Source organism: Serpula lacrymans, assembly GCF_000218685.1.
Source record: "Serpula lacrymans var. lacrymans S7.9 unplaced genomic scaffold SERLAscaffold_13, whole genome shotgun sequence".
NCBI classification, from domain to species: Eukaryota; Fungi; Basidiomycota; class Agaricomycetes; order Boletales; family Serpulaceae; genus Serpula; species Serpula lacrymans.
The window spans coordinates 104,218-129,349 of NW_006763302.1; the positions used below are offsets into that span (position 1 = coordinate 104,218).

Consider the following 25,132-nt stretch of genomic DNA (forward strand, 5'->3'; position numbering starts at 1 on the left):
AACCTGGGACAGATAAACTACGATGGTAATAGACTTATACGCAAGAATAAAAACACTGTAAAGTGTCTTCACCATTGCCAAGCATGGATGGTATCTTGCACTGAGTAGCCCAGAAGCCATATCGATCCATCATAGATAGACAGGATTCCTATGAGCAAATACAAATTGTACCAGAGCATGTTGATAGATCCACAGTAACTACGCCTGATGGGAACATGGTTAGCCTGGTCATTCATGCATGTTTACTTGGATGATATCCTCATCTACTCGGATACGCTGAAAGATCATGAAGAGCATGTCATCTTAATATTGGACATTCTAAAGCAACAAAAATTGTATCTTAGCAAAAAAAAACTGCACTTTCTCTGTAAGGAAATGAAGGTGTTAGGACGAATAGTCGACAACTCAGGAATTTGAATGGACCCACATAAAGTTGATTCAGCTCTTAAATGGAAAGTACCTACCAACCGTGACTTATTGCGCGGATTCCTGGGATCAGTGGGCTATCTAGCTGACGACATATACAAGGTACGGATACCAATGGGATCTACATAAAGGGCGAACCAAACCATCGGACAAATGCTTTGCTCCTGCATAAGTCCCAACCAGAAGGACTGGGTAGCTAAGCTCCCAGCTATCAAATTTGCTATAAATCTTACCCGCAAAGAAACAACTGGATACTCCCCGTTTTTCCTGAATTTGGGACAAATGCCGTGGGCCATGGTGGAATACCCCTCCTCAGGACAAATATCTCGGAGTCAGAGCCTACACTTTGAAAATTAAGTTAGCAATTATGACAGCACATAATGCTATACTGGAAGCGCGTGTAAAACAAACAAGGAACAGAAATACTAAGTGATTACCCTGCCCATCTGCGGAAGACAATCTAGTCTATATATCAACAAAAAACATTGCCCTGCCGAAAGGATTAGCTAGGAAAATGGTGCCAAAATATATAGGCCCTTATGAGCTGATAGAAGATTACAGAAATAACTCATTCCTGGTTGACTTACCTTCAAGTGTAACAACCAAGAGTTAGTTACTCTGGCGCACACAGAACCACACTTTAAAGAAAATGAAGAGGGAGTGGTTACCCCTTAGGCTGCAGAGAGTTTGTTGGTTAACAACAGGAGGACTCGCTAAGGAGTCTCCTGGATCTATTGGGGTATATATACTGCTACAGGGTTGTTTGTACATGTGTACTATACAGTTGATAGAGACAGTGGCTGATGATGTCATGGGGCCTAGCCCACATGGCCAGCTCCACTGTGTGAGAGAGTTGTGTCTAAAATAAGAAGAAAAGGCAACGTGGCACGAGAAAGAGGAGTTTTGGACAAAAGCGGGAAGTGCCGCGTGGTACCATGTGTGAAGGCTAAAGTACAAGGTTAAAGCGGAGAATGAAAATAAAGGAAAGGTCCGAAAATTGTGTTATCGTAACATCAAGACTGAGACAGTGAGGGGTACACCCTGTATTCCACTCCTCACTCTTGCGTATTCACCTTGCAAACAATGACAGACTTTTCCCCAGATGACTGGATACACAGGTTGGTGTGTTTGAGGAGGTTGAAAATGAATGGGCGGTAGAGAAAATTGAAACCCATAAAGGAAGCCGATGAGACGCAGTCTTCACCGTCAAATAAAAGGCCAGAGAGGTAACCTGGATGGTCTACAACCAATTGGAGCCACTAGGCATAATGAAGGAATACTTAAGTTCAATGGGAGCCAAAAACATTGACAAGCTTACCAATACAATAAGTGGACCAACACCACCTGACGACCCTCACATAATGGTGGGAACTATTACCATTAACGTGAAGGGAGATCCTTTAAGACCAGCCTGCGAGGACCCTTATAAATCTCCAACTCCCTGTTGTCTCATCCTTTCACCCCTCCCTTTATTCATCCACCTATCTCTACTTCTCCTCACCCTTTTGTTCTGTTTCATCGACATACTCATAAACATCTTCACCATGCCCGCATCCACCTACTTAACCCTCCTTCCTGGACAACTCTTCCGGCTAACGAGCCTCAGTAATCCCAACAATACCACCCTCTTGCCCGTCGGTCAAATTGTAGCCTTCCTTGCTTAAAGCCTTAGCCTTTGCAATGGGAGAACTGACAATAACCCACCTGTGCCGCTGGGATACACTTACTTTGCTACTATCCTTAATTGTGATCCTCAAGTTGATGGAAGCCTGATGTTACGATACACAATTTTCGGACCTTTAATTTTCATTCTCCTCTTTAACCTTTTTCTGTAGTTTTCACACACTGTGCCATGCAGCACTTTCCCTTTGTTCAAACTCCTCTTTCTTGCGCTGTGCTGCCTTCTTTTAGCTACAAGTATCTCACGCGGTGGAGCTGGTCACACGGGCTGTGCCCATGACATCATCAGCCACTGCCTTCATCAACTGTATAGTACATATGTACAAACAAACCTGTAGTAGTATATATACCCCAATAGATCAAGGAGACTCCTCAGCGAGTCCTCCTATTGTATCCTCACAACTAACTTGTTGAAGCCTAAAGGGTAACCACTCCCTCATCATCCTCTCTATAGCTTGTCTGAGTTGTGCGCCAGAGTAACAAACTCTTGGTTGTTACACCTGACATTAGTTAACCAAGAGGGCAATGTTATTACTCGAGGGCGCCACTGACAAATTATGATATTTGTTTATAGTATGAGAAAACATGCATTGGCCAGGGCTTGAACCTGGGACTCCAGCTTTCATGGTCTGGTGCTTTACCAACTACCTTGCTAATCGTAGCACAAGGTGTAACAACCAAGGGTTATTTACTCTGGCGCACACAGGAACACACTATAAAGAGGATGATAGGGAGTGGTTACCCCTTAGGCTGCAGTGAGTTAGTTGTGCTAGACAACAGGAGGACTCGCTGAGTCCTTCCCCATGTATTGTTCCTGTATATATACTAAAATACATGAGGTATTGTACAGTTGTAATTATAGTTTAAAGTCCGATGTCTAGCATGTGACCAGTCACATGGTGAGCCTAGACATTGGTCAGGTGATGTGTCACATGACTGGTCATGTGACTATGAAAAGTCCGAAAATGTAAAGTAAGGTAAATGGTCACATGACTGGTCATGTGACTTGGAAAAATAAAAGTAAAAGTATGAAAAAAAAAGTGAAGTGTAAGTAGGTACTGGTATGTCAATTTTAACACAAGGTAGATTTGAGAACGACAAGATGACGAGGTGACGAGGTTCCCAGTGATAGCAGGCTCCTGACGCACAAACTGTAGTGCTCAGAAGGACTCTAATTGAAAGGGATGACAATGACTTTCAAAAGTGATGAGTGACGATGACAACAGTTAACAGTGGTAGCAGTGGGAAGTGTTGTGACCACACTGGATCACAAGTAGCAGAGTAGTGAACTTGAGATTAGAGAAAAAGTCTGGATTGGATTTTTTGTTGTTTTACAATGTAAAATACAGGGGTTTATATAGTAAAAAAAAGTAGGCCATGCACAGTATAGCTGTGCAAAAAGAATGAAAAAGAAGATGAAGGAAGGAATGTATGCTGACAAATCCTGCATAGGTAGTACAGGATAAAATCATCAAAATGAGGAAAAGAAAGAGATAGAACAATGAATGCTGTGTAAGTAATGTTACAGGTTTGTACAGCCATAAAATAAAGTCCAATAGCAGAAAGAGAGCAAGAAAATCATGATGTCATGGGAAGATGCAGTAAAAAAAGGGCAAGGCAAAAAAATATCAGTATCAACACAGTTCCTTTATTGTCAGTCAGGCATTCTAAAAAAATATGTGTCCATAAAAATGATTCAAAAATCAAAAATAATTGCACTGTAAATGAATGTTCTGCTGAAAAAAAGAAACTGGAGCCACCGGTCCACCACCTAGTCCAAATCCGACGGTTCCATGGCCTTACCAATGGACTGGTTGTACTAGACCACCTGGTCAAACGAGGGAGGGAGGGGAGTAGTTCCAATTTGGAACAAGTGAGTCCCAGACAGTGTGTGGTAGCTTAGCTGTAGCAAAGACAATGGACAAAAGATAAGTGTACCCAAGTGAATAGACGGCAATGTACATGGGCAACGCAAGGGGATGAACCTTCTCCAGCTCAAAAATTACCCACCCACGCTCCAACCAGGCAAGACGAGCGACCGATGTTTTGATAGTATATGATGGCAGATCGACGTCATGAAGATGGACCTGTTGCCCTATTTGGACCGGCCACCGGGGCTTTGCTGATATCAGCAGTGGCACGTGGTAGTCAACGGATCAGCGACGGAAGCGGATAGGAAGTGGTGACATCAGAAATGGTGGAGCAAAGAAAATGAGGAGGAGGAGGGTGGAGGTGACAAGGAGGTGAACCAGAATAGGGATCCAGAAGCGACTGTTGGGTAAGAATAAAAAAGAGAGTAAGGGTCCCATCGTGGGACTGAGTAAAGAAAAAAAGGTAAGGGAGGGCGACAAAAGCAAGGGCGCAATGTGTAGCCAGTGGCGACGCAAAAATTTGCCGAAATGCTGAAATGCAGAAAGTACCGAATGGAAAAGCAAAGGTGAACGCGACTGGATTGCCTAATAGAGGTGGTGCTGATCAGCCACAAATTCGAAAAAGGCAATATTAATTACTATTTCACGTAGCACTGTGCCTGTGTGGCGCAAAGGCAAGTCTTTTTGAATATTCACTTCATTCTTGACACCTGTCCATGCTACCAATCAACTTTGGTGCATGACACCGTGCACAGCTCTTGATCAGAGCTATGTCATTGGGATGTCTTCTTGTGGACAAGAAAAGAGTCTCTTATGTTGTAAGTACAGTAGAATACAAGTGTGAAAAGAGAATAAAAGAGATAAGTAAAGAGCCTTGGCAGTGACTTCTAGTCTGATGGCTAAAGGAATAACTGGAAGCAACAGAACATAGCAGAAATGCAATTAGAAAATTTGATTCCTCACCAGTGAAGATTGTGATGTAGTCAGAGTCCTTGTGTGGAAACAATGGCAGGAACCCTATGCAACCACTATTACAATTGACATACCAGCACCTACTTACGCTTCACTTTTTGTACTTTTACTTTTCATCTTTCAAGTCACATGACTGATCATGTGACCATTTACTTTACTTTACATTTTGGAGTTGCATGACCAATCATGTGACACATCACTTAACCAGTGTCTAGACTCATCATGTGACCAGTCACATGCTAGATATTGGACTTTGAACTTTATTTACAAACTGTACAGAACCTCATGTATTTTAGTATAAATACTGGAGCAATATATGGGAAGAGACTCAGCAAGTCCTCTTCTAGTGTATACCAACATTAGTATGACAACCTCCCTCCTTTGATAGGTTGTACACTTCCTTTCCTCCATTGAGTTGTTGTTGTGGTTGTACTCCAGTGCCCCAAGACTGTGTCTTGTTGGTGTTGTCACAACCACCCCAATAAAACCAAGATACCACCACTAAACTATCCCAGCCTGGAGTAAATGTTAGCAAAATGAAATGATTTCCACAATATGCTTGTTTTGCTTGCTTTTTTGTACATTCAACAATCAGAATAGGCAATCTCTCATGAGCCTACAATTAATTTGCTGCACTCACCACACTCTATTGAATACTACCTCAGAACACCATCTATCTTTGAAGCCAAGCTGATTGCTGCTGGTGGTGTCTGTGTCTGTTTTTCGGTATTGGATAAACACTTGTAGTACAACTTCATATTTGGCACAGATGGCTCTTGATTTTGTATCAGCACCAGGTATGAGATTACCTGCTTTTTTATTCTTTTGCTGACAATGAATCTGTTAAAGCCTATTTAGTTGGTGCTGTAAGAGCATTCTCAGGTGGCTGTTTACAGATGAAACACTTACAGCGCAATATAAGCTCTCAAGCATTCAAAGCTCAAATAACTATCAGACCATGGTCAAAAACACCTCTTATGCCAGACTTTGCCATCCCAACAGAAATCATTTGTAGCTCAATGAACTTTAAAAAGAAAGAACAAGCAGAAAGTGATGGAGTTGAAAGAGGTCGAGACACAAATATTATTACTGTTGATTCAGACTTTGTAACAACCAACCAAAGTTTTGATACTCTGGTGCACAACTCAGGTAAGTAAGTGTGAGGGAATAGGAGTAGATAAAGCTCTTAGTGGTAGGATTGAGTTAGTTGTGGGTAAACAACAGGAGGACTCACTGAGAAGTCTCCTGGATCTATTGGGTATTTGTACTACTACAGGGTGTTTGTACTTATGTACTGTACAGTTGATGAAAGCAGTGGCTGATGATGTCAGAGGGTGCAGCCTGTGTGACCAACTCCACTGTGTGAGAGATTTGTGGCTAAAATTTAGAAAAAGGCAGTGTAGCGTGAGAAAATGGAGTGTGAACAAAAATGGAAAGTGCCGCATGACATAGTGTGTGAAAACTACAAAAGAAAGTTGAAGAGGAGAATGAAAATTAAAGGTCCAAAAATTGTGTATCGTAACACTACCCCCCTTCTAAGGTTTGACTTCCAGGCGAGACCAAGTACCGGAGGTGGTAGTTAAATTTTTGGGCATAGGTTGAAAAAGGGAGTTAAAAAGTGTCAAATCCATGCCTCTAAGCTTCCTAGGAGCCGAGGGATCCTTAGAATAAAATTTGCGAACAGTATTGCGGAAATTGTCCAGATGGGCTTCTGGTTCCCACATTTTGTCCTCATCTCCATAGCCTTTCCATTGGACTAGGAACTCTAATTTTCCACACTTCAAGTGTGCATCCACCACTCGTTCAACTTCAAATTCTTCTTCACCTTCCTGGGTGACTATAACCGGCCTGGGCCGGTCCACGCGCTGTCCCGGCAGTGGCCCTTTGTAGGGTTTCACATGGCTAACATTGACTGTGGGTACTACCCTCATTCATTTTGGGAGTTCCAGCTCCACTGCATTAGGTTTGACTTCCTTGATCCAGTAAGGGCCAATCCACTTTTCGGTCAGTTTTCTAGACTGCCGATTTTTTAATTTTAAGTGGTCGGTATCTAACCAGACCAGGTCGCCGACCTTGTAGTCAGGGGCCTTAGAGTGTCTACGCTCTGCCCTGTTTTTCATCTGCTCTGTAGTTTTGAATAGCGCTTTGCGCGTTTCGTCTAAGAGAGCCTTCATGTCCTTGGCCATGTTCCCAGCAGCCTCGTTCTTGCTTTTGCCAGGTTCTACACCCATTCTGGGGAGGTACAATCTAGTAACCTCGAATGGTGCCTTTCCCGTAGCCAACAACTGTTTGATATTATAACAGAATTGGGCTATCTTTAGCCACTTGGCCCAATCTGTCTGCCTGTCATTAATAAATATCCGGAAATATTGTTTCAACTCCTGGTTGAGTCTCTCCATTTGTCCCTCAGTCTGCGGATGGAACACCGTTGATAATTTAGGTTTGATGCCCAGCATCTGGCATAATTCTTCCATAAATTCGCTAGCGAATTGTGGCCCTGTATCAAAGATAACCGTTTCTGGTAACCCATGGATAGACCATACAAAATCTTTAAATAAATCTGCTGTACCAGCGGCGGTAATGGTTTTGTTGGTGGGAATGAATACTACTTCTTTGGAGAAGCGATCTATCACCACCATCACTGAATCATACCCATTTGACTCGGGCAGATCCATTGTGAAATCAACCGATATATCCTGCCAGGGACCAGCTGGTATCGGATTTGGCATAAGTTTACCGGCCAGCGGTTGATGAGAATTCTTAGCCATGGCACATCTCAGACAGGATTTTACGTATTCCTGTACGTCTTTGACCATGCCAGGCCACATATAGTTTCTGGAGATCAACTCCATCGTTTGTTGCCACAGGGTGCCCAGCCACTGGAGTGTTGTGATGTCTATCTATTGCCTTGATCCTTGTGGACTCAGGCACATAGAATTTGTTTTTAAAATGAAAGAGTCTGTCTTTCCATAGATAGTTTTCATTGCCATCAAGGTGTGCCTTCTCTTCTGAGGAGATGTCTTTCTTGAAGACTTCCAGAAGATCGGAATCTTGCCCGATTCTAACATTGGCAACCCTTGATTGGTCTATCAGGGTGGTGCCTTTGTTATCATCCTCAATAGCATTGGCATGATCCTCTCTTCTGGATAAAGTGTCCGCTTTCCCCATAGAGCTTCCAGGCTTATGAATTAATTTATAATTAAACCTTGACAAGTACACCGCGTAGTGAGCCTGTCTTCGGTTCAAGTCTCGGGCCGTCATAAATATTCCAGATTCTTATGATCGGTACAAATTTGAAATTGGTGCCTAGCACCTTCTAAGTAGTGCCGCCAGTGCTCTAGAGCTCTAATGATGGCCAGCATCTCTTTGTCATAAATTTGATAGTTGCGCTCTGTAGGCGACAAACTATGCGATAAATAGGCACAAGGCCTCCAAAGATTGTCAGGGCATTTAATTGACAGGACAGCCCCAGTAGCAAAATCAGAAGAGTTGGTTTCTAGCCGGAACTCTTTGTCTAATTCTGGAAATGCTAATATGGGCGCTGTTGTAAATGCTTGTTTAAGCTTATCAAAAGCTTGTTGTTCTTTGGCACCCCAGTGCCAAACAATGTCCTTTTTAGTGAGATTGTTCAACGGTCTCGTGATTTTTGCGAAGTTTTCGATAAACCTTCGGTAGAAATTTCCTAAGCCAAGGAAGGCCCTAAATCCTTTGACGCGAGTAGGTTCTGGCCAGTCCAATATAGCTTGAACTTTCTCAGGATCCATCCTGATTCCGTTCTCGCCTATGCTCATACCGAGGAAGTCTACTTCCTTCACTTTAAAAATCGGTTTGACAAATAGGTCCCGTTCCTGTAAGTGTCAAAGGACTTCTTGCACGATCCTGTCATGCTCAGCCTCATCGTCCGACTTTGTAAATATCAACAAATTGTCAATGTAAATGACAACACAGTTTTCCATATCCGCAAAGATCTTGTTCATCATGCTCTAGAAGGTTGCCGGTGAGTTGGTCAACCCAAAGAACATAACAAGGGGTTCAAAGGATCCTCGGTGGCACGTGAATGCGGCCTTCCAAGCATCTTCTTCTTTGATTCGTACATTATTGTACCCCCATCTGAGATCCATCTTTGTTAAGATCTTGGCACCAGCCAATTTGTCTACTAGCTGACTGATCAAAGGCAGTGGATACGTGTTTTTAACTGTGTGCTCATTCACGTAACGATAGTCCATAATCATATGCTTCTTACCATCCTTTTTAGGAATGAAGAACACTGGGGACGTCATAGGGCTTTTGGAAGGTCTGATGTAACCCTTCCTAAGCTGTTCGTCTATGAAACTTGACACCTCATCTCTTTCTGGAGCAGAGAGTGGTATCATGTGTCCTTTTCTCGGTTTGAAGGTGTCCTTTGTGAGGCAATGATAAACTATACATGAGATGTGCAGGGCTTTTATAGCTATCTGTCCGTCCCTCAGACCGGAAGGGGAATAAACAAAAAGTGGTCTGAGGAATAAATCGATCAATAAGAAAAAGGAATAACTATCGTACGACTTTGAATGATTAATCAGCAGGTGAGAGAGTTGTACTAATAATAGGTGTTGTCACGCATGTTCTGGAACCGTATCCTCATGATGAGGTACAATCCTGACTAATGCATCTATTAGTATATCCAGGCACTGATGGGGCTTGGAGCTGGTTGGCGAGATGCCTACTACCAGCCCTTACCCATTGTGCTGGCTGGCTGGGAGTGATACCCAGTCTCTGATCTGCAATATAAAGTGGTAACGATGATTGAGAAAGCCTGTGAGGGCTATGAGAAGTAGAATAGCACTGGTCTATGAAGATGCTGTTGGCGCCTGAATCAAGCAGTGCGCTGGTTGGGTGTACTATGCCCCGGGCAAGGTTTTCCACACCAATGTCTAAACAGATCTCTTTTTGGAATAAATATGTGTGCATCAACATATGCCTTGGGATTTCGTTGGGAAGTGGCTTTGAAGAAGAAGTATAGAAAGAAACATATTTTTGTATTTTATTTTTACCAGAATCAAGCACCCTAGTGTTTGTCTCGTCGGGGCCACGCTCCAAAGGAGACGCTGGTACAGCGGTGGTATTGTAAGTATTGTCAGTGTTAACTTTTTCATCATCTTGACCTACGGCATCAGCGCTCAAAGCAGCTATATTAGCCAGAGGGTCCAAGGCGAATCCACAGTCACAGCTGCACATACAAGTACATACTTCAGATAGTAAACTAAGAAATCTATTTATAAATTGGGGAGCCACCCCCTTCTTTCCGTTATTGCTCGTGCAACACCCCGGAGCAGGGGCCACTTTGTTGTGGTTTACTTCATTGTTTTGGGGAGCAAAGGCACCCAAGTGACCTATGCTCCACATTCTTTTCCCTGAGCCTTCATTTCATTGACCTGTTGGTCGTAAAAAAAAGCCCGGATCTCGTTGTAAGAACGACCGGCCAAAGAATAGAGCCAATCGTCCAGTTTTTCTGTTTCTAATTAGCGCGCTGTTACAATTGACATACCAGTACCTACTTACGCTTCACTTTTGTACTTCCACTTTTATTTTCCAAGTCACATGACCAGTCATGTGACCATTTACTTTACTTTACATTTTCGACTTTTCATAAGTCACCTGACCAGTCATGTGACCGGTCACATGCTAGACATCGGACTTTTAACTTTATTTACAACTGTACAGTACACATGTACAAACAACCCTGTAGTTGTATATATACCCCAATAAATCATGGGGAAGGATTCAGCAAGTCCTCCTGTTGTCTAGCACAACTAACTCACTGCAGCCTAAGGGGTAACCACTCCCCATCATCTTCTTTATAGTGTGTTCCTGTGTGCGCCAGAGTAAATAACTCTTGGTCGTTACACGCGCCTGGCGCCCTTGGTTGTTTTCTTTGTTGAGTGGCCTGCACTTTGTTTCTACAATCTCGGGCCATGTGCCCCTCCTGCCCACAGTTGAAGCAGGTGAATCTGTGCTTTTGTCCGCCCTGGACCGTGCCGAGATCCATAGGAGCACCCCGCCCTGGTTGGAACCCAAATGGTTGGAAGCCGCAAGAGTGGTTTTTATTTTGGTTTGATGATCCAGGGCTCCTCTGGGAATCATTGTTTTTGGTGGTCCCGCCACCTTGGTGTATTTTGTAGAGCTCTATGGCCCTACCTATCTTTCAAACCTCCTCCGCTGCTTTGGAGAGATTCTCACTTCTCATATCCTGCAGGTAAAGCTGTTCTGCAATGTGGGGATTCACATTGTGTTCTAGCAGCTCTACTGCATGTTCATTACCAAGACCCCCTTGGATGGAGAGGGCCAAGAACCGGGTTACAGAATCATCCATCCTCATGTTGCCTTGTTTGAAGGAACAGATTTGCTGACGTGCCCAGTCACGCTCAGCTTGCAGTTTGAAATATTTTTCAATCTCTACTTTGAGATCGTCCCAGGTGGGCCACACTCCTGCGGTGTAGCATCCTGAAGTCTTACTTGGGCGTATCGACCCGCCACAGGTCCCTTTAGTCGAGATAACACTGCTGTTGCCACCTCAAAGTCGTCAGCAAACACTTCCCAGTTTGCCTTAACCCAAATTTGGAGCTTGATCCACCATTTGGCAAATCACGCTCTGTCTCCCTCAAAGGCACCAGGGTCAGCGACGACTTTGACTTTCTTATTGAATTTCTTTTCTACCAAGGGGGTTGCTGCAGGAGGATTCGCCAGCAGCTCGGCGAGTTGCATGGTTAATGTCAGGATCTGTGCACGCATGTTGTGCAACAGAGCTTTGATATCTTGTTGAGGTTGCGACAACATGTCGACTTGTTCTCTTGTGAAGTATAGTAAAAAGACGTAACTGAGGGTCTCCGCTTGCTATTTGCGGATCTACCTCTTCCCAGCTGAATATCGGATCTTAATCTCTGACTACCCACACTATAGTATTTGAAATTGTATGTAAAGTTATAGTATTAAACCCTGGTCCAAACAGTTGTCAGGGGGTGGTCCGCTTGTTAAGCTGTCAACCCTTCTCCAGACTGGCAGAGGCAAGTGCCCGGCCTGGTCAGAGGAAAGAGAAAGTGAAGTTTTTTGTATGTAATTCTAATCAACAGTGGTTCCACACCAACTGCTGAGCTAAGTACTCCCCTTAACGCTGGGGGCCATGTATCAAAGGTATTGTTTCTTCTCCCAAAGCACTACAAGGCCGTCGCAAAGAGCGCACCTATCTGCTATGCAGGATATTCCCAAACAATAACCAAATCTCCTTCACCCTGGAGTCCGGGTGCCCAGTGGGACTTTTTGCACAACGTGCGAGAGAGTAGAAGAGCGAGTCCTAATCTAACAACCAAGAGTTAGTTACTCTGGCGCACACAGGAACACACTATATGTTACGATCTCTATTGGACATTTAAGGACTACTCATTTCTTTTTACTCATCGGTTATACCATCGGACCGATGACTCATTTCCTTCACATACATTTCCGTTCCTCTCGCATTCACAGTACCTATTATAGTACTTAGTCCTCAACAGACGGACCTGCCCTAGATAGGACCTAACTCCTATCACCAATTCCTTTCCCTTATAAATACCATGTAACAGCAGTAGTATTCTCTAATACAATTCTACACAGTTTACGCTTACAAAGCTAGACTCCTAAGATCAGACTTCTATTCAGAAGAAGACCAACTCCCATTGGAAGACCTCCACTCAGAACTACGTTCTCGAACTTGTCTTCGGATAAGTCTCTTTACAAACCTTGACGAACCCTCAGACTTTGTTAAGCACTTTGTGCGTAACAAAAAAATTGTATTCTAACCAGAAGTCCCACCTATTTAGGTTTGGGAAGAAAAAGTCGACAAGACGTCGCAACAACCAACAACCAGATCCCAGAGAGCAAGAGGAAGCTCAGACAACCCACAAACAGCAACCCCACCGACGTCATCCCGACAAGAAAGGATAGCAGCACCACCTCCCTTTCCCCAACCAGACGTAACCCGACTCCACACCAGAGAACAAGCAGACGCTTTCTACGAAGCCAGAACACGTTGGCTACAGTACTACGCAGGAAGCCACCCACAGCTACTGCCCACAACACAACACGATCCCCCAGTAACCGTAGAAAACATCTACGACGAGAACGACTTTGAAGAGTTTGCAGCAGGTGGCGACCCGGTACCACCTCCCACTCCACAGATACTCCCTGCCGCACCTGCTCCATCCCATATCCCACCACCACACACCATGTCTAACGCTGCAGCCCCCAAACCCACGATGATTGGGAAAATCGATGACTTCGATGGAACCCCAGATAAAGCCCAAAGGTGGATATCGTCCACCGATCTACACTTTGATATCAACGACACCATCTACAACTCCGACAAGAAAAAGGTATATGTGGCCCTCAGCTACATGAAGGATGGCAACACCGCCTCATGGAGCGAAGCCAAGATGACCGAATACAAAGAGAAGAATGCCTACCCCACATGGGCAGACTTCATGAAAACCTTCACAGCCAGTTTCAGAACGGCAAACGTCAAAGGAACGGCCTCGGCCGCCTTGATGAAAATGCAGTAGCATTTAACTCAAGGTTCATGCTAGATGCTGGGAAAAGCGGCATCAACAACGAAGCCATGATCATGGTCTATCAAAAGGCTATCCGGCCACCCCTCCTTCGTGGGGCACTCACCGGAAAGGAACTACTCACCATCGAAGACTGGATGAGCACAGTAGCGAACCTAGACGCTAACTGGATCAGTGCCAACGCTATCTCGGAAGGAGCGTGGGGCGCCAGAAACAGAGAAAGACAGAACAACAGAAACCACAAAAGTGGACCATCCACCAGCACCAGAAGATTAACCAAAGACGAAGAAGAATCAAGGAGGAAAGAAGGAAGATGCTTCATATGTAACGAGAAAGGACACATAGGAATGAATTGTAGGAACAAAGGAAAGACTCCCGAAAGAAAGGTACGTCAAACCGAAACGGAAGATGACACCAAAACAGTGGTAGAAGAAGACAGGGTCCAAAACATCATGAGGATGTGGAGAGAGTTAGGAGAAGATCAACGCACAGAGGCGATGAAAGAATTGGAAGACGAGGGTTTTTAAAATGACGGACTACCCCGATGTTAGTACCGTCAAAAATGGCAACTGTAACAATAGCAACAATCAATGCCAACTCTTTACGAATTGATTGCTCGTTGAAACAGAAAACCATCAGAACCAAAGCCCTGATAGATTCAGGAGCTACAGACGACTTCATGGACACCAAATTTGCCATCAGACACCGACTCCCCCTCCAAAAACTCCCAACTCCTATAACATGTAAAAATGTTGACGGAACCACGAACAAAAACGGAAAAATTACGCATTGCACCTATCAGAGGATAGATGCAGGAGGACAAAACAGGTTCACAAAGTTCCTATTAACCGGACTAGACGGAGAAGATGTATTATTGGGATTTCCCTGGTTACGAAAAGTCAATCCCGTCATTAATTGGAAAGACAAGGAATTACCCAACTCGGACAAACACTCTATCAGGACGAATCAAACAACCACGGAAACAAAAATCAGGACAACCACGGTAAACGAAGACGTGTATGAAACCATTCATAGATATGTATCCGACCAAACACCCTATCCTCGAACCACGATTCGATTAAAAGTCAACTCGGCAATGGAACACGCGCAGATACATGGAGAAAAGAAGGAGCATAACCTCTTGAACGAATATAAAGAGTATTTGGATGTCTTTGACAAAAAGAAGTCGGAAAGACTCCCCAAGCGACGGGAATATGATCATGCAATCAACATGAAACCAGAATTCATACCAACGGATTGCAAGTTATACCCATTGGCACCAAAGGAAGACGAAGCATTAACGGAGTTCTTAACGGAAAACTACAGAAAGGGATACATCAGGCCGAGCAAGTCGCCACAGGTGTCCCCTTTCTTCTTCATCGGCAAGAAGGATGGATCACTCCGACCGTGCCAAGATTACAGAAAACTGAATGCATATACCGTGAAAGACCCCTATCCACTACCCCTGATACCCGACCTCATCGAAAAATTGAAAGGAGCCACCATTTTTACGAAACTAGATCTACGTTGGGGATACAACAACGTAAGGATAAAAGAAGGAGACGAATGGAAAGCTGCATTTAAAACCAGCAAAGGAGTGTTCGAACCAACAGTCATGTTCTTTGGCATGTGCAACTCACCAGCAACATTCCAAAGGCTGATGAACGACAAATTCAAAGACTACATCGATGTGTGAGGCAATGATAAACTATAACAAAAACGAAACCTGTCTCCTTCTGCACTTGCAGGGAGTAAAGGGTTCAATGAGCTTGAGGTCGACAGACGCTAGTAAATATAGCGAGTAGAGGACTTGGAGAGGTAAGCTTCAAAGGTTTTCGTTGAGGAGTAAAGCGGGTAAATTCAGTAATAGAAAACTAAGGAACCATACATGAATAGGTAAGGCTTTATATAGTGAACTGTTCGTTCCTCAGACCGAAAGGAGAATATACGAAAAGTGGTCTGAGGAATTAATCGACCAATAAGAAAAAGGGAGAGTAACTATCGTACGACTTTTGACCTGATTAATCAGCAGGTGAGAGACTTGTACTAATAATAGAGGATTGTCACGCGTGTTCAGGAACCGTATCCTCATAATGAGGTACGATCCCGAATAAGGTGTTATTAGTATAACCAGACTTTACTGGGGCTTGGAGTTGGTTGGCGAGATGCCTACTACCAGTCTCTACCCAGTGTGCTGGCTGGCTGGGAGCGATACCCAGTCTCTGATCTGCGATATAAAATGGTAGCGATGGTTAAGAAAGCCTGTGAGGGCTATGAGAAGTAAAACGGCAAAGGATACCTCTAGCCCTAGAGCTAGAGGTGTAATGGGAAAGGTGTTCGAGAACCAAGACATAATGAAGATAAGAAAATAATAAAACGGTCCTTACACGATGAAGGTTGGATGATCATATACATGGACGACATCCTCATCTTTGACACCAACATCAAAAGACTCCGAATCTGAACAAAACAGGTTCTACAAAGACTACGTGATAACGACCTATTCCTAAAACTAGAAAAATGCACCTTTGAAGCGGAAACCATTGAATACTTAGGAATGATTGTTTCCCACAATCAGGTATCAATGGATCCAGCCAAACTCGCCGGGATCCGCGATTGGCCAATCCCAAAAGACACCAAAGGCGTAAGGAAGTTCTTAGGTTACGGAAACTTCTACAGGAAGTTTATCGGTCATTACTCTGACCTTGCCAGACCCTTGAATGCCTTACTAGAAAAGGATAGGAAGTGGAACTGGACCCAAACTGAAGACAACGCTTTCAAATTGATAAAACAAAAATTCCTCGAATCCCCCGTAACACAAATTCCTGACTCCTTGAAACCGTCAAAGATTGCTGCAGACGCCAGCAAACACGCCACAGGAGCTGTATTAATGCAACCCGATGACCAAGGACAATGGCACCCATGTGCATTTTTCTCCAAAACTCTATCCCCCGCTGAAAAGAACTACCAGATCTACGACAAAGAGTTATTAGCGGTAATGAGAGCTTTAAAAGAGTGGAAACACTTACTTTTGGGAAGCCCCCACATGATCCAAATCCTGACAGATCACAAGAACCTGACGTACTGACAAGAAGCCAGGAAACTCACACCGCGACAAAGAAGATAGCAGCTGGAACTGTCACAATACAATTACACCTTGGAGCACGTACCAGGAACCCACATGGTGGTACCCGACGCACTCTCAAGAAGACCTGATTTATACGTTGAAACAGAAGGAGATGACGATGACACGCCAATGATACCTGCCTCAGTGTTCCTGTATCACACACGAACGATTAAAAACACAGTCGAGCAAGCCATGATCACAAACAATAATTATCCAGGAAGAACAAAGAAAGACGATTGGAAAAAAGAAGAAGGACAGTTCTTTTATCAGAATAAATTACTGATTGACGAAGTAGAAGAACAAAAGACGATCATCAAAGATCACCACGATTCCCTGTTCGCAGGACACCCAGGAAGGCTCAAAACCTACCAGTTGATCAAGAAGGCCTATTGGTGGCCAGGAATGATGAAACAAGTGGAAGAATACGTGAAAGGATGCGCAACTTGTCAACAAGCGAAAGTAAACACGCATCCCACCACCGTACCATTAATCCCAAACCAGACCCCAAAAATCACTGAACCAATGAAGTACCTATCCATAGACTTCATAACTGATTTACCAGAATGTTCAGGATACGACAGTATAATGGTCGTGGTAGACCAAGGTCTTAGTAAGGGGGTAATCCTCTCACCTTGTCATAAAACCATCGACGCACTCGAAACTGCACGAATCTTTCACGATTCCATCTTCAAACAATTCGGATTGCACGATAAACTCATATCCGATAGGGGACCACAGTTCACCTCTGAAGTATCCAAAGAACTCCACAAACTCCTGAATATTGAAACTGCACTCTCCTCTGCGTATCATCCCCAGACAGATGGACAAACGGAACGATCCAATCAAGAACTGGAGATCTACCTCCGCATATTTTGCCAGAACCAACCACACAGCTGGGCAAAATACCTTACAACCGCCGAATTCTGTCACAACCAAAGACCACACTCCACGAACAACCAATCGCCATTCTACCTCCTCATGGGATATGAACCCCGAGGAATCCCGACTAAACACAGATCCATGAATATCCCATCAGTGGAAAAACGATTATCCGAACTGCTTAGGGCAAGGGAAAACGCCCTAAAAGCACACAAACTTGCGAGAAACAAGATGATGAAACGAAACAACGGAAAGTTCACGCGATTCTCCGAAGGACAAAAGGTGTGGTTAGAGAACACCAACCTGCGAGAAAAAGCCACCGAATACAAGAAGTTCAATATGAAACGCATCGGACCTTTCCGCATCCAAGAAAAGATTTCCCCGGTAAACTACCGACTATCCCTGCCTCCCCATTGGAGGATACACAATGTTTTCCACGTATCCCTTCTCACGCCGTATACGGAAACCAACACTCACAGCCCGAACTTTATCCGACCACCACCTGACCTGGTCAACGAAGAAGAAGAATACGAAGTAGAAAGTATTCTTAGACACAAACCCTGGAAATGTGGGCGCCGCTACCTGATTAAATGGCGCCATTACCCTCATTCCGAAAACTCATGGGAACCGGAAGAACACTTAACCAATGCTGCAGAGATACTGGAAGCCTATAAGAAGGACCACAAGCTGCGTTGAAGAGACAATCACCCCACTACCAACAATCCTCTGTCTCTCAACACAAAACATGTCTACTTCTAACTCCACCGGCTTCCCTATCACCACCTACTCGATACCCGGCGACGCCAATTTGCTAGCCGACAAACGAGTGTCTTTTGCCCGTGGGCAACGACACAACCAAGCCGACGTCACTGACGCCATAGAATTAATGTCAGCAAAAGACGCCTATACCTATCTCTTTTACGAGACCAAAAAACGCTGCCCCCATGCGTATCACGCTCTTTCTTCCATGCATACCTTCCTTGCCATAGACCTCATAGCTGACGAACTCCTAAAAGCCATAAACTCAATACATTCGTTGGAAAGCAAGCATTTGCGGCTCAACAATCAGGACTTGAGTATTTGTCGGGCACTCTGGATGGAAAAGTTAGTTTTGGAATCTTTGGAACGACGCTTGAGGATGAGCTCCTCGAATGGGCAGATGGACTCGGCAAAGGAATATTTGGAATCAGGTGGGAGGACATTGCTAAACGAAGCTCGCACGCAGATAGAGCGAGACGGTTGTACGAGTACTCCTCCACCCGGTTTGTCCCTCCGGTCCCTGTCGCACCCAGACCAGACCAGTGTTACCCCGGAGCGCACTTACCACATCATCACCCGTCGACCTACGCCCATCCCGTCGGAGGAAAAATATATTCCCACCGTCCCAACCAGCCCGATCTCACAAGAGTCGAGCCACTCCAGTCCCCGTTCCATTGGGTCGAACCCAAAACCACCGTCTCCCCCATCATCTCCACCTCGACCAGTGCCAAACACCCAAACCCGTTGCCTGACGAACTGACGAGGAGCCCGACGCGGCCGGCAAGAGGTGATACTCCAGATCCCCGCTGCCAGAACTCCATCAAAACAGCAGTCTCGTATGTCGAAGGGACAGAAAGACAGTCCGCCTGGCGCAATGCACAGGCCTGAGACTGGCTCTTCCTCTAACCCAATCAACGTAGATGATGACGTAGCCATGATCAATCAGTTGTACGCAGGAACGTACGACCTGGGAGATGACGATCCAACTACTCCCCAATCTGACACCTCATCCAACACCCGACGAAGATACCATGAAGGCATTCGTAATAATGCTCCATACTGCCAAAACTGCGGTTGGAGCGATCATCGCACATACTATTGTGAGGCCTACTATTGCCCCGACTGTGACCGTCGTGCACCGGGACATAGTTTCAATTGGTGTCCCATCCGCAGGGAAGACGAGGATAAGATTCTGATGGAAGGATTACATGGAGATGTCAGCTACGACGACAGTTACAATATGGACGGCGAAGGTACCGAATTTCGGTGAAACTCGGAGCAAGTAAGGGGGTAATGTTACGATCTCTATTGGGACATTTAAGAACTACTCATTTCTTTTTACTCATCGGTTATACCATCGGACCGATGACTCATTTCCTTCACATACATTTCCGTTCCTCTCGCATTCACAGTACCTATTATAGTACTTAGTCCTCAACAGACGGACCTGCCCTAGATAGGACCTAACTCCTATCACCAATTCCTTTCCCTTATAAATACCATGTAACAGCAGTAGTATTCTCTAATATGATTCTATGCAGTTTACGCTTACAAAGCTAGACTCCTAAGATCAGACTTCTATTCAGAAGAAGACCAACTCCCATTGGAAGACCTCCACTCAGAACTACGTTCTCGAACTTGTCTTCGGATAAGTCTCTTTACAAACCTTGACAAACCCTCAGACTTTGTTAAGCACTTCGTGCGTAACACTATAAAGGTAGTGATGAGGGAGTGGTTACCCCTTAAGCTGCAGAGAGTTTGTTGGTATACAACAGGAGGACTCGCTGAGGAGTCTCCTTGATCTATTGGGGTTTATATACTGTTACAGGTTTGTTTGTACATATGTACTATATACAGTTGCTAAAGGCAGTGGCTGATGTTGTCATAGGGTGTAGCCCGTGTGACCAGCTCCACTGCGTGAGAGACTTGTAGCTAAAATAAGAAGAAAGCAGCGCAACGCAAGAAAGAGGAGTTTGAAAATTGTGTTATTGTAACACTATCATACTGCCATGATACTGGAGGCTGCACCTGATCCACGCACAGATGCACCTGCAGGTATTCTTGCAGGTCAACAAGTTATCTGTGGGTTGGTATGGGTGTGCAGTAAATCAGAGGTGTATGTTGTTACAATTGACATACCAGCACCTACTTATGTAGATATTATATTACATAAGTGAACTTCAGAGCTTTGCTCAAAGTGTTACTGTGTGATTATAACTGGCTTTTTTGTGGCTATCATTGTTTTTTCACATGATATTTATATATGTTTGTTATATAAAAAGCTTTGTATTTATGTTGTTATGGCATTGATTTGCCCAAAAATCCTTCTCCCACATTTGTTCCTGCACCCTGAGGGACCAAATATCCAACGACTTATGCTTCACCTTTCTGTACTTTTACTTTTCATTTTCCAAGCTACATGACTGATTATATGATCATTGACTTTATTTTACATTTTGGACTTTTCATAGTCACATAGCCAATCATGTGACACATCACCTGACCAGTGTCTAGACTCATTATGTGACTGGTCACATGCTAGACATCAGACTTTAAACATTATTTACCACTGTACAGTACTTCATGTATTGTAGTATAAATACCTGAGCAATACATGGGGAAGGACTCAGCAAGTCCTCTTCTAGTGTATACCAAAAAGTTCCCTCTCTTGATGAGTTGTACCATTTATTCCATGAGTTGTAGCCTTTGAGGCTGTGCTCCAGTACCCCAAGATTATACCTTGTTGGTGTTGTCACATAAGTATTATAGTGCTACTTCAAGTCTTTTATGATATACAATTTTCAGACTTACATTTTTTCTTTCTCTGCTTCAACTTTCTTAGTTTTCACACACTTGTGCCATGTGGCACTTTTGGGACAGCGTGTAGACCGGCCCGGACCGGTTGTAGTCACCCAGGAAGGTGAAGAAGAGTTCGAAGTCGAACGGGTGATGGACGCACGCTTGAAGCGTGGAAAACTAGAATTCCTAGTCCTATGGAAGGGCTATGGAGATGAGGACAGAATGTGGGAACCAGAAGCCCACCTGGACAATTCCCGTGATGCTGTTCGCAAATTTTATTCTAAAAACCCCTTGGCTCCTAGGAAGCTTAGAGGCATGGGCTCAAAACTTTTTAATTCCATTTTTCAACCTATGCCCGAAAATGTAACTACCACCTTTGGTATTTGGTCGAGCCTGGAAGTCGAGCCTTAGAGGGGGGGTAGTGTTACGATAACACAATTTTCGGACCTTCCCTTTAATTTTCAAACTCCTCTTTCTTGAGTTGCGCTGCTTTCTTCTTATTTTAGCTACAAGTCTCTCACGCAGTGGAGCTGGTCACACGGGCTACACCCTATGACAGCATCAGCCACTGCCTTTAGCAACTGTATAGTACATACATACAAACAAACCTGTAACAGTATATAAACCCCAATAGATCAAGGAGACTCCTCAGCGAGTCCTCCTGTTGTATACCAACAAACTCTCTGCAGCTTAAGGGGTAACCACTCCCTCATCACTACCTTTATAGTGTGTTCCTGTGTGCGCCAGAGTAACTAACTCTTGGTTGTTACATGATAGTGTCTTCACCTGCAGATACTACCTGGGTGGTACCCAGGTGCATCCATGGCAGGCCCTAGAATAAATTAAATGGGTTAAACACTACATACAGTACTATACAATGTATACTGAGCCAAGTGTTGTGATGTCTGACATAAGGATCTCCATTCCACAAACAAACAATAAAATGAAAACTATATATATCAATCTTCTTATTTACTTGACTTTGGTCAAGCATGAGGCAAGGGATCACCCATTGAGAAAAAAAAGTGGTTATCTATAGGAGCAAGATTAAAAGATACTAACTGACCTCCAGATCAGAAAGGATGAGTAATCTGGTGGTCATAATCTGGTGGCCATGGAGTCCCACACTGAAGGTATGCTAAACCATTTCCCCAGGGTGGGGGCCTGCTACCTTAATGAATCCCTAAACTATGTGTATAGCCCTTGTACTTTGAATATGATCCAGAGAACTGTTGAAAGAGCTGTATCAGCCATCAAAAATAGAGAACTTTGATGTATACTTTGGAGATCAGTTACCTTTGTAACATAATCCTGAAGCTATGTTTTTGTTTCAATCAAGTACATATATAGCAGAAGAACCTCGGATAATAGCGACTGGCAACAGGGTTGCTGCCAAAGCTAATGCCAGACAATATCAGGATGATCTGGTCAGTGCATGATTCCCTAGACCTCGGGTTTCGCACATCGGCTGTTCTCCATTTCGTCGACGACGGCTTCCGATAATCTGGTGGCTGATATAGCAGGAGAATATGCCTTAATAAGACAGGAGGCCAATGATTGCATCGACGCAAGTATGATCAATCAAATCGAAGAGAGATAATCGTCATGTAGGAGCATATGTTTTTTCCGTATCATTCCAAGAACGTCTTCATTTGATGAATGAAATGAAATAGTGTGACACCAATAGTGACTCACCAGACATTATCAGAAGATCACAGAGCGAACATATCAATGTGAAGATCCTATAAATCATACCACCTTCAAGTTCGAGGCACTGTCCGAAACAAGCCAGACGTATCAGTGAACCCAGAAGGTAACCGAACATGCGTCCCTAACCATGGTCTGTCGACGTCGGCCCAACATGTAATGCCCATTTGAGTCGATATCACAGTGAAGACTCATCTGCAACGAAGTAGGTACAAACCGTGTGACTGCAGCTTGAAACCTTACTGCTTGCACATACACGTTTTCATGGTTTCATGCGAAGATGATCGTTATTTTGATGTACCAGCATCTGAGTTATGGAAGTGAACGGGGCCTAGAGAAAGAATGGATACTGACTGCGGTATGAATTTTCAATATCGAATCTCAGATCTTTGGTCAACGGGCAACGTGTTGGCGGCGTGATTCCCAGCACGAAGGAGAGACTGCGGAAATGTCCATCATCACTGGTTCAGGTTGATAACTTACCATTCATAACTGTTACCGTAAGCATCACAGCTGACATTGTCACAGCCTGATGGTCACCAAAACCAACACGACCCCGAGAGAGTCTCAAAAAAGCCTCAACATCAATGAACGTTTCGAATAAGATAAGAGAGTACTAAACTCGAGACTCAAATTGCAAGTGGTGGTGCAAGATGGGCTCAGGCTATTAACGGAAAGCTCCGTAGTATCCTTTATTTCGGTTGAATAAGTACAGTTAATTATACACAAGAAGTGATGGGTATGCGGCAACCTTGTTGTTATGTGTAAAGACAGGAAGATAAGCCACAGTGATGACAGTCTGTCCAAGTCACACACTTCTACTTGCTAACTACTGTGACACAGTTCAACGTTCAACACTTGTAGACTCGCCAGCACTGTGACAACCCATCAGCGCTAGCAACGAAAGTGGGTAACTAGTACTTCAAAATGTTTCAACATGATTTAAGTCCGAGTACTGTGATAGTACTAGTGTAACATGTCCTTTCTGATGTGAGTAGATGGTCAAATTGATAAGGGGGTATCTATAGGCGCTACCACAGCCAACATCCGATCATCGCTGCTGGTGGTTGCAGGGTCTTCGGGATGTTAGGTCGGCGAACGTTCTATTGCTTTAGGACCACTCGGAGTGCGAACAAGCCCCGATGGACTATGGCGGCGTTCAAGCTATTGGCGCCGACTTTTCCCAGTGAAAAGTTGTCGTTGACACGTCCCGAGAACGCACGACACGAACAGTCCTCAGCGCCTTCATGCCAGTCATACTCGACATCATAACTTCTCTAGTTGCGATTCGCCATATGAACGAATTGCGAGCTCTCCTACTTGATTTAAATTAGTTAACCATATTCTCATAAATCATATTTCCAAGTGTTCAAATTTCAATCGTCATGAGGTTGCATGGCCTCAAAGGTAAATAGCTCGTTTTCGGGGTATCGGGGTGGTGGTCTCGTTGAAGGACGAACAGCGACCTGAAAGCCAGGGATCAACTTTGATAAGCATAGCAGATACGATATACGTACTTGAACAAAGCCCTCTTTACTTGGTATGGTCCAACTGCGGTCTCGAGAAGCAGTCTCTATGCTGCAGGAGGGTCAGCGCTGGTTGAAAAGAGAGGAGAGGAATGTTGAACTCACGTATATGCCTTCTGCGATGGTTGATATACAATGTTCCACTCTTCAGGTGGAGGAGATGAAAGGAGGATGGCGGAAAGGTGTCCGTCTACTGTGGCTGTGGGGCTACCAGCCCAAAGTTGATAACGACCGTTATCAAGTGCTTCAACTACAAACTTTGCACAAGGCGAATGTCAAAAAATACATCAGATCGACGGGAGATATGACTTACTTGCTGCACATCATGATGTGCTGGAAGCGAGAACACCTTCTTAGGAGCAAGATCTTGTTGTTCTCGCTTCGAGCGACCGATGCAGCCATCCTTCACTGCGACGCTTCTGATGATGTAGGTTCCAGTCTTTAGCTTTCTCGACATGATGAAGAAATGGGGAGTTGGGGAGGTTGGTGAAGATGGAGGGATTTGGCATTGCTCGACTGCCTTTATATGCTGCAAATGCTGTAACGTATGGTTGTCTGTAGGGAACCTAACGCCGTTACTTCGTGGTAAGCATAACACAGACTAGGCGAGTCAATTCACTCACCTCGAAGAGTGGGCTTCTTGCCGATGTGACCTGTGGTGATGAAAAACACGAGTTAAAAACGAGGATTCAGGATGAGTATTAGGAGAGCACCACTTTGAGCCGCTATTTCGTTTGAAGAGAGCCATCCTGACGACCTTGTGACTCCGACTCCTCGGATATAGTAAGATTATCTGCTTATCTGTGG

The 25,132-nt window shown here is 44.3% G+C and overlaps 7 protein-coding genes across 7 annotated transcripts; 2 read left to right on the forward strand and 5 right to left on the reverse strand.

Annotated features, from left to right (window-relative positions):
* Positions 1 to 555: 555 nt before the first annotated feature.
* On the forward strand, positions 556 to 783 carry SERLADRAFT_352027 (uncharacterized protein; the record flags this gene model as incomplete). Its single annotated transcript, XM_007322375.1, has 1 exon — positions 556 to 783. A coding segment is annotated over one exon (228 nt), but the record flags the coding sequence as incomplete, so codon positions are not given.
* A 10,350-nt stretch (positions 784 to 11,133) lies between these two features.
* SERLADRAFT_441814 (uncharacterized protein) lies at positions 11,134 to 11,765 on the reverse strand (the record flags this gene model as incomplete). Its single annotated transcript, XM_007322376.1, has 2 exons — positions 11,134 to 11,491; positions 11,578 to 11,765. The coding sequence occupies 2 exons, from the start codon at positions 11,763 to 11,765 to the stop codon at positions 11,134 to 11,136; spliced, it is 546 nt and encodes a 181-aa protein (XP_007322438.1).
* A 2,442-nt stretch (positions 11,766 to 14,207) lies between these two features.
* Positions 14,208 to 14,450, forward strand: SERLADRAFT_351752 (uncharacterized protein; the record flags this gene model as incomplete). The annotated part of the gene is made up of 1 exon (XM_007322377.1): positions 14,208 to 14,450. A coding segment is annotated over one exon (243 nt), but the record flags the coding sequence as incomplete, so codon positions are not given.
* A 939-nt stretch (positions 14,451 to 15,389) lies between these two features.
* Positions 15,390 to 15,916, reverse strand: SERLADRAFT_399339 (uncharacterized protein; the record flags this gene model as incomplete). The annotated part of the gene is made up of 1 exon (XM_007322378.1): positions 15,390 to 15,916. The coding sequence occupies one exon, from the start codon at positions 15,879 to 15,881 to the stop codon at positions 15,711 to 15,713; it is 171 nt and encodes a 56-aa protein (XP_007322440.1).
* Positions 15,917 to 18,599: 2,683 nt separating this feature from the next.
* On the reverse strand, positions 18,600 to 18,851 carry SERLADRAFT_399340 (uncharacterized protein; the record flags this gene model as incomplete). The annotated part of the gene is made up of 1 exon (XM_007322379.1): positions 18,600 to 18,851. A coding segment is annotated over one exon (252 nt), but the record flags the coding sequence as incomplete, so codon positions are not given.
* Positions 18,852 to 18,969: 118 nt separating this feature from the next.
* On the reverse strand, positions 18,970 to 19,266 carry SERLADRAFT_399341 (uncharacterized protein; the record flags this gene model as incomplete). Its single annotated transcript, XM_007322380.1, has 1 exon — positions 18,970 to 19,266. A coding segment is annotated over one exon (230 nt), but the record flags the coding sequence as incomplete, so codon positions are not given.
* A 4,213-nt stretch (positions 19,267 to 23,479) lies between these two features.
* SERLADRAFT_399343 (uncharacterized protein) lies at positions 23,480 to 25,049 on the reverse strand (the record flags this gene model as incomplete). The annotated part of the gene is made up of 5 exons (XM_007322381.1): positions 23,480 to 24,265; positions 24,317 to 24,377; positions 24,431 to 24,582; positions 24,639 to 24,891; positions 24,949 to 25,049. The coding sequence occupies 4 exons, from the start codon at positions 24,780 to 24,782 to the stop codon at positions 24,176 to 24,178; spliced, it is 447 nt and encodes a 148-aa protein (XP_007322443.1).
* Between the last annotated feature and the right edge of the window lie 83 nt (positions 25,050 to 25,132).